This window comes from Cariama cristata, unplaced genomic scaffold, assembly GCF_000690535.1.
Source record: "Cariama cristata isolate BGI_N322 unplaced genomic scaffold, ASM69053v1 scaffold3834, whole genome shotgun sequence".
Taxonomy (NCBI): Eukaryota; Metazoa; Chordata; class Aves; order Cariamiformes; family Cariamidae; genus Cariama; species Cariama cristata.
The window spans coordinates 64,369-74,011 of record NW_009614510.1 but is presented as its reverse complement, the minus strand read 5'-3'; the positions used below and the strand labels follow the sequence as shown (position 1 = coordinate 74,011).

The 9,643-nt window shown below is 40.2% G+C and overlaps 1 protein-coding gene across 1 annotated transcript; it reads left to right on the top strand.

Annotated features, from left to right (window-relative positions):
- The first annotated feature begins 3,151 nt into the window (after positions 1-3,151).
- On the top strand, positions 3,152-3,826 carry FGFBP2 (fibroblast growth factor binding protein 2). The gene has a single exon (XM_009699435.1). It carries the CDS (start codon positions 3,180-3,182, stop codon positions 3,804-3,806), a length of 627 nt encoding a protein of 208 aa, XP_009697737.1. The 5' UTR covers positions 3,152-3,179; the 3' UTR covers positions 3,807-3,826.
- The last annotated feature ends 5,817 nt before the right edge of the window (positions 3,827-9,643 follow it).

Genomic DNA, 9,643 nt, shown 5'->3' with positions numbered 1-9,643 from the left:
GATGTTTGATTCTCAATTGTTTTGTTGCGTAGACCTGTTTCAGAAGAGTTACACTGAGTTAAAATCTCATGGAAATGAATTTTTTTACCCTGATTAAAAATTTCTGCTGTATTTGACTTTTATTGAGGACTTTAGCTTAAGCAAGATATGAGACCAAGAATTGGAGCAGGACAGACTGAAAGAACATTGACTCTGGGTGAGGGAGCTTCCGACTTCCACAAAGGAATGATTTATGCGAAGATGTTAGGATTTGAGCTAATGAGTTGTGGAGGATATCCACATACCCTGGAAGTGCTCAGGGTGTTACCGCTTCCCCCTGTTGTTGTTTCTGTAGCACTGACAGCAGAATTAAATGTTTGCCAGTTCCTCAGCTCCTGTAGTTCACTGCTGGCATCCTAGCTTAACTTGTACAAGGAGAATTCTTTTGCACTGGTATCGCAGACCATGAGCTGTTTCATCTGAAGCACAGGCAGACAGAGGACACAAATGTCAGATGGGAGTGAGACAAACACTTGGCAGTAACGTATTAACCGTAATACATAAATATACCAGAGCTCTTGAGTCCAAGCTTTGGTGTTTGTCCTTATCCTTGTAGTCTGATTTGTTTTCATGATTACAGTTTAAAAACTTTCAGAACAATAGATCTGAAGCAGCATAAAGTAACTTTTAAGTAGTTTTGAACTCTTTCAACAATTATTAGAACAAGAGAGACTAATGCCTTTATTTTCTAATCTAGGAACTGTCAGTGCTGTTGTGAATAACCAAGTGTAAATAATGCATTTGTTTGACAAAATTAGGAGTTCTTTGCTTGTAGTAGGGGTTTGAAATCCTTGAAATGAAGTGTGAGGTTGGCAACAAGATTCTTCTGTCTGTCTGGATGACAGGTGGGAAGGCTCCCCAGAAAACAACAGAATAGTGAATTGTAAATCTTAAGTAGGCTTGTACCGTTGCTGTTTCTTCTAAGACTTGACTGGAGAGCCACACCACTGTGCTTTGAAAGGGACAGTCAGGAGGAACAAATGGCAAGAAGCTAGAAATGAGACCTTGTCCTGGTTTCAGCTGGGATAGAGTTAATTTTCTTCCTGGTTGCTGGTATAGTGCTGTGTTTTGGATTTAGGATGAGAATAACGTTGATAACACACTGATGTTTTAGTTTGTTGCTAAGCAGTATTTACACTAAGTCAAGGAGTTTTCAGCTTCTCACACCACTCCACCAGTGAGTAGGCTGGGGGGCACAAGAAGCTGGGACGGGACATAGTCAGCACAGCTGACCCCAACTGATCCAAGGGATATTCCATACCATATGACGTCATGCTCAGCATATAATCTAGGGGGAAAGCTGTCTGGGGGCCACTGCTTGGGAATTGGCTGGGCATCAGTCAGCAGTTGGTGAGCAATTGCATTGTACGTCACTTGTTCTGTAAATTCTAATTATTTTTGTCGTCATCATCATTATTATTATTATCGTTACTATTTTCCCTTCCATTTCTTTCCTATTGAACTGTCTTCATCTCAACCCATGAATTTTACTCTTCCTCCCCCCCCACTGGGGGGGGAGTGTGTGAGGAGAGAACAAGCATCTGTGTGGTGTTTAGCTACCTACCGGGTTAAACCAGAACCAACCTCTACTAAAAATGTTACTAAAATAACCTTAGAGAGGGGAGGAAAAGAAAGAAAATAATGTTCTCTCCGTCAAATGGTATTTAGTCATGAGGAACTTCGTGACACGTTCACTGGAAGAACAAGGTTCAGGCTGCCCAGAATGGCTGTTCCAGATGGCTCCATCTTCAAGCAGGCAGCTCTCAGACTATCTGGGGTGCCACAGGAGCTAGGGACTCTATTGTTAAGCATTAGAGAAGTATTTTTTACAATTTCAGTTTTCTGTTCTGCTTCACTGTCTGTGTTAAATGTCTAGTTTTGCCTTGGTATTTTCTTTAGTGATACCTGTTGAGTGGCTAGATATACAAAATGGTATTCTATTCCATTATGTGTGGCCATTCTTAAACCTAGGGTTTCTAGCACGCCAGAGTTATTCAGACATTCCTAAATAAGATGATACCCCTTCCAGAAGCTGTTCAGGTCAGACTGGGTGTAGCATGTGTATATTCGAAAGAAGTGCCTAGTGGGGTCTTGTTAGCCAGAAAAGTACTGTGGCTTGCAACAGCATGGGGGGGATTTTTCCTCATGACCTCCTGAATGCCAAGGGAGTTACCATGATTTTCCTTAGCTTTGCTTTTAGTTACTGCAGCAGAAACTGCTAGTACAGGATTCTGCACTAAAATATTTCTATCCTCTTACCTTTGTTTTATGGCATTGTTACAGTTCATAATAAATGAACAGCAAAATATCTATTAAAAAAAAAAAGTTAAAGGTGATAAAGCACAAATACCTGTCTGACATGCTTTGGGGTCTGTTCCCTACTGCCGAGACCCATGGTAAGCTAGTTGTGTTGTCTTGCTCTCTTGGCTGAAAATAACCCGTGGTGTGACAATGATGATAAAACTTCCAAATGTTTGGTTTGTGTTTAGGCCTGTAATACCTTATTTTGCTAAAGCTTTATTCCTTATCTTGCTTAAATATTGCAAGTCTAAAAATCTTTATGGTTCAAAGAATGTGCAGTTGATTGTTCCATGTGTCCCCACTGCATGTCATGTGCTGACTAAAGTCCTGAAGTTGCATCCTTACTGTGCAAATCCACAGAAAACCCATTCCACAAATCAGCCTTTATTAGTAGGACACATTTATAATCATCCAGATGTAGCTGCATGGATTGCTTTGGCACTTTTTGTCTTTTTTTTTTTTTACTTCAATACAATCTTACAAGCTCTGGCATGAACATAGCTATAAAGCAGCTGGAGAACGGAAAATATCTGTTAAAAATCAAATATGACATGTTCATCCTGGATAGGAATGTACTTCTTGGTTATACAACTAGCGTTCTGTATTTAACTGCATTTACAAGATTTGTCTTGTTACCTTCTTGGGAGTTCACAGGTTATTCAGCACTCCCTCAGGCTATAAATTATGGGCACATACCTACCGAAGTGTGAAAAAAATGACATCCTGCGTTTCACTGGAAAGAGGCTTCTTTGTGCACCAAGCCTTTAAATTGTGAGCAGCCGCTTACTGCTTTCACTTTTTTGCATCGTGTTGCTCAAGGATCTCAGTCAACTCCTCTCATGATGAAGAGTTTTGCTCTTTTCCTAGTAGTGATCTGTGGCATGGGAGGATTGGGACAGAAACTGAAGCCAAAGAAAAGAAGCAATGGTGAAGAAATCAATTTTCGGACTAAAACCAAAGACATTTGCACAATGAGCATGAGTGGAGATGAGGAGATCAAACTGAGAATTGAATGCAAAAGCCAAAGTATGTCCTACTGGTGTGAATTCACTGGCAAGCCATCAGTCTGTCGTGCTTTCAGAAACAATCCGAAGATGTACTGGAATCAGATCGCCGTGGAACTTAGGAAGCTCCCGCATGCTTGCGAATCCACACCAGTGTTGAAGACCACCATGTGCCAAAAAGCTCCCACAGAGGCTGTCATGAAACAAATAGCTGCTGGTGTGGAGCCAGAAGATCTAGCAAACCAGGACAAATCAGTCCAGAAAACTTCCACTTCTATGAGGGGAGAAGGGAAAAGCTCTGTTAAGAAAACAGGGAAACCTCCAATATTACCTCTTATAAAACCAACCCAACATGGTCAAGGGTCTGAAAACGAAACAGAAGCAATGAAACTGGCACGGGAACACTGCTGGGAATCCCTGCATGGTTTCTGCTCCTACATTATTGGCATCTTTAGAGGTTAAGGATTTGCTTCAGGTAAAACTCTCATCTTCAAGCACAGCAGAATATACCTAAGAGTAATCCGGTTGTAGTTCTGTTTTATTTTTATATTGGGAGTCTCTCAAGGGTGTGGATGGGGAGGTTCTAGGCTCACTCACTAAAATCTAATGTGACAAAGCCTGTACTGTGGCTTCTGAGGGGCTGGACAGCTTAAACACCCAGTGATGGCTACTAGTTCAGGACTCCCTGACAGCCTCCTGTGAGGTCTTCAGTATGTATCGAGATGTTTGTCCTATCTGTTTTTAATCCTATGGTATTTCAGTTCTAACTGTTTGAATTGGGCTTGTTTTCCACCTTCTGTCATTCCTTCCCTCTTGTGCTGACTTTTGGATTTAAGCCAGGGAAGTAAGATAAATAACAAGTGCATCAGATCCAGTAACAAATTCATCAGCTAGAACAATTTAAAACAGCAGTCAGAAATTGAGAGGATAAAGCTTGTTCATCAAAACTGCTATTTAATAAATTAACCATTTTAATTTTAAAAGTTAGTTCATAAACAACTTACAGAAATGAGTAAAACCAAATGAACTGTCTTGGGTTTTGGGTCTGTTTCTGTAGAGGTGATAGGGGATTGCATGCAGGCGCTTGTTTTGTAAATCTCAAGTTTTCGGCCAGGATTTAAAAAGGCAAAGCCCTCGCAGAAGTGATTGGTTTTATACTCACTTCCATTTCGGCTCGGAGAGAAAGCCAGGAGCTAGGTGACTAAACCTGGCAAACTTTTGACAGAAATGGGAATATAGATAGCATGAACCAGCAAGTGTTTAGGCTGCTAACGATCTTACTTGTGCTTAATACAGCAGAGTGACTAATTTTTTCCTTTTTTGTTTTGCAGAGCAAAATTTTTACAGCTGAAGAAGGGTCCTTGCTGTACTTTAATAAATTAGATGTTGGAATTCTGGTTTAAAAATTAGTCACCTCTATAAATCTTGTAGCTGTTTTCTTTTTGCACCCCTAAAATGGAACTTTTTAACAGCCCTGAAAAATGCATGAAACTGGAGTGACTGCTTAAAGTGTTAGGATGAACTAACTGTTCCTAGGTCTGTTACACACCAAGGTGTACTGCATTTATGTAACCAAGGTTCCACACTAAGAGTGCTTACCTTGAATAGGTTTGTGTGTGCTGTTTCACTTAAATTTGAAAGCTGTAAACGATGCTACAGTTAGTGCAAACAATAAAAAGATTTTTGAAAAGATTCTCAATGTGCTTTCTTAAAATTTTAAATGATACTACTTGTATAAAGTCATGGTATTTGATACTTATTTCTTAAGAGACCATTGGTAGAATGCATAAGAGAAGTTAGAGGTCTGAGTCATTTCCCACTGTGAACATGTTTTCATTAATATTTTCAATAGTATTACGTTTGTATTACAATGGTAAGTTTCAACCAGCAGGGAAAAAAAGATTGGAGAAATAAAAGAGGAATGTAAGAATATATTTCTAAACATAGCAGATTAGAAGTGTTCATCTGTGATGCATCTGCAGAGTTCAGTGCTATTAGGATCTGTTAGTGCTAACATTTGGATTCAGTAAATATTCTGAAAGGTAACTTGTATCTGTGCACTTGGGCACTTACATAAATCTCATCAAAACACAAAGCAAGACGACATAATAGCCTGTTGTCAGAGATGACAACACATTTATATTCCGATTGTTTTTTAACAATGATCCCTTTTGTTCCCAAGTGAGCTTCACAGCAGGGGTATAACTGGAAAAACTTTGTACCACAGAAATTAGTAGTGCTCTGTATTTGCTGTTAAACAGTTTTCTGCAAGGCATTGTTACACTTATGTACTTCTCCAGTTTTACTCACAGATTGGTAATTCTCACTTCATAATTCCAGACTTTGACTGTCCAATCACTGAGCCTTGTGACTTTTACCAAAAAACCTACAAATAATTTTCTGTCCCTAAACGTCTTGAAATACATGGAAAGGAACAGCAAGTAATGAACACAGGATCAGTGCAGAAGGTTGTATGTACAAGGCAGAAATATAGCTTGAATGCTGATAAAATGCAAGCTCAAGCAAGACTGTGTTTTTGTCAGCCATAAATCTAATGTGGTTAATCTTCATTTGTAACTTCAGTGACCCGTGCCAGGCTCTTGTGCTGTGAGTAAAAAATGTAGTACACCTATTCACTTATTTCTGTCATGGAAATAAATATAATTGATTTGCAAACATGCAAAATGCATCAAAGTGGTATTTGGGAACTATTTGGAAATGTTAAGGGGAGATTGAGGTTTTTCTTTAGGTGTGTTTTTTAAATATTTTAAATCTCTTCTTTTGTGTGATGCAAAATCCACACTGCAGGGTGAATATTTGCCATAGTGTCCATTACAACAATAGTGACCTCAAACATGAGACAATGTCTATACTGTCACCCACCATACTGACAGTAAGAGAAAAGAGGAGATTTTGTCAGTTCACCAAAAGAAAATTTTCGCCTTTATGCCCTCTTCTATGTATATGCACTGAGCACAGAAGGCAGCAAAGTTGTCTAACACTTTGTAGAACTCTTGATGATATAGTCTAAAATACATGGCCATCATTGATTCTGCTCAGTAGAGGACAAATATCATATCTACTTGCTAGTGCACTATTTCCTAGGGAACTCATGTCTCGTTTCAGTAGAGCAGAACTGTGCTGCATAGGGCTCTGTACTTGGCACTGTGTTGTCTGGAATGACCACCTGAAGCTTCACCGTTGAAACTGGAAATCAAATAGTCTTGCACCAAAGGCCCCTCTTTCACAAAATGTTTTTTGTAAAATATCCAGGATCCAAAATACATAGTTAAGTGCTAAATTTTGCAAAAAGGTGAAGATTTTGGTAGAGAGGTGATTAATGGCTTGGATTGCATTTCATTAGGCAGCACTATGCACCCTCAGCAACTCAGTTAACTATAATGATCTTGCTTTCAAAAAGTTTAAAAATTGGATTTTAACTGAAATACCCCACCTTAGTGTAACAGCGCCGTGATTGTATTAGCTACGTTACCATTTAATCATGTTTAGCACTAGAAACGTGCAGTCGTGACATTTCATTTACCTTCTTGGTGTGAAAGTACTATTCATGAATGAAAGGATGAATTGAGAAGTGTTTGTGGTGAGTTTAAGGCAATCTTGAAGTACCTCGTGAATGAATGAAATCTGCTGTTTCATTCATTTTAGGTTAACCTGTTAGTCCCCATAAACGTAAGTACCTCAGGAAATCTGCCCAAGTGGAGATGGAATTTGTCTGTATTTTCTTGAACAGCAGGCAAAAACAGTTGTCTGGATTCCTGCAACCAGGGAGACCCCTGATGTCCAGGCCTGCTACTTATGCTGCTAATTCAGTGCAGTGTGAGGTAGTCCTTATGTTTACGGTCGCACAAAAGTATCATAAGTATTCGCTACTTTGACAAGGTAAGCCTCCAGGAAAAGCAAAACAATGCGTTTGGAGAACCTGTGTATAAAAGGATGTGTATTTAACACACGTAGTGAAGATCCAAGAAAGACTGGAGCATGTCTAATGGAAAGCCACCGAGATGGTTGGGACTGGAGCACAGTCTTGTGAGGAAAGGCCAAGGGAACAGGTCTTGTTCAGCTTAGAGAAGGCTTTAAGAGAGACCTAATAGCTGCCCTCCAATACATATGAGGAGGCTGTGGAGAACATGGAGCTAGGGTCTTCACTCATTTGTGTGACAAGAGTAAAAGAGAGCGTGGTCACAAATTCATACAGGTGAGATTCTGACTTGGTGTAAGGAAAAACATTCACTATAAGGAGGATAGGAACCTGCTCATGTAGGAGCAGGTTCCGCAGAGCAGTTCTGGAATCTCCATCTGTGGAGCTTTTCAACACCAACTGAACAAAGTTTAAGCAACATAGTCTGAATTCACTGTGACACTGCTTTAAGCAGGAGGTTGGACTACAAACCTCCCAAGGTGCCTTCTTGGCCTGAATGAATCTATGATTTGCGATGGAAATACACAAGAAAGCTTCAAAGTTCTGGTTATTTAATAATGAACGTCTCTGTTAGCATCCATGTCTCCGTAAAGCGCAAAAAATGCTCTTGGATCAGCCATTCTAACTATATCAAATCAAACGAGAGAGACTATTTTCTTAAGTATGTTCTGATGGCAGATCCCATCATTAAGTCAAGTTCATCATCTTGGATAATTTCAGGTTCAGTGCCTGTGTCTTTTGGTGCGCATTTTTATTTAGCCTGGTGTTGACAGCAGAGGAAATCAACAAGAAATTCAGGTGTTAAGGAACACCGAACATCAGGTCTGTTTGCCTTAAAATCAAGTATTTGAAACTAAGAAAATTGCCATTTGCGGAGTGTAGGTTATTTGTGTTAAAATAGACCGAATCCACACCTCAGTAATGTTGCTTAGTCTGCCTGTAAATCATCTCAACTATGCAGTAGTGCGCCCTGGTGTCTTTTGAGAGAATTGTTTACATAGGTTATTCTTGCATGGTTTGCAGTCTGTCTTTTTTACATTCTTGATTTTTCAATAGATGTCATACTTGATATGGCATGGCTTTTAGGGACAGAGATCTTCCACAAAAATAAGAAGACAAAGGAAAAACTAAAATTTCCCAAAGTTGCCCATTGCCATTCCTGTTTCTTTAGGAGCCTTATGGTTGTCGATTTCTTATTTCTGTTTCTCTAGCTGTTACTTTTCCCAATCTCTGCTTTCTTCTCATGCAGCACAGGAGATTTCTTTTAGCTCTCCCTGCTTTTCCCCTTACAAACAAGAGAATTGCTCTCATCAGACTTCGCAGATAATTTTACAATGACAAAAAGTATGTGATAACATATACAAAAACAGGAATAAGAAAACAACGTGGAAAAGATGCAGTCAGTATGATGACAAGACATTGGTGTTATGGACCTGTCATATCAAACATACTGAGAATCTATTTATTTTGCTTTCACATCTTGTATACAAAGTTAACTGCATAAACATTAGGCAGGAGGCCAGGTGCTGAATTTCTGGACTAGCTATATTGCAGTATATATGGAGCTAGAAAAAAAATTAAACTGATGTCTGATGTGGAGTGGAAGTTCATGTTCCCCTCCCCGCCTCCCTCTCCTCAGCAGGTTATAAAACTGTTTGCGTAACCAGCTGGTCGCCATAGGCATCCATCCCCTGGTATGCTCCTGCTGCCTCTGGGCTTACAATGATTGTAGTCAGGAGGAAAAACAGAGGTGTCCTTTTAGGTCTGCTGGCTGCAGACATAAAAACCCGCATTACTCTGTTGCTGCTGCTGCTGCCTGTAAAAATTAATGTGCATATAGTGAAATTGATTGCCCCTTTATTTGTCTTACTGGTGTAACACGGTGTGTCAGGAGGCCCTCCTGAAGAATGTGGCTGTAATAAAATTAAGAATTTGCCTAGGAACTAGAAACTTCCCGGCGAAGGAAATGGTGAGCAAAATTCAGGCTTTGAACTCTGACAGAGGGGCCTCGCCGATTCCTCTACCAAAACAGCCTGGCAGGCAGGCAGGCGTGCTGCCCACTGTTCTCCCCTCTCGTCCCCCATTCAAGGCAGGTGCAAGCCACATGGGTGCTGTCAATAAGGTGCTGAAATGATCTCCTGTCTTCTACACTCCAGAAATTCAACGTGGGAATTCACAAATTCATGTTTGCAGATGGGGAAGGTTATCTGATGCCTTCGTGATAATGCGGGAGAATGGGTCAGTGCAGGAAAGTGACAGGAGGGAAGCTTGGAGCAGGGTTTGCACATCTGTGCGGGAAACACTACCTGAGACTGTTGTGGCTCTTTGGTGCCTTCATTTGGCACAAATGAAGCTGAAG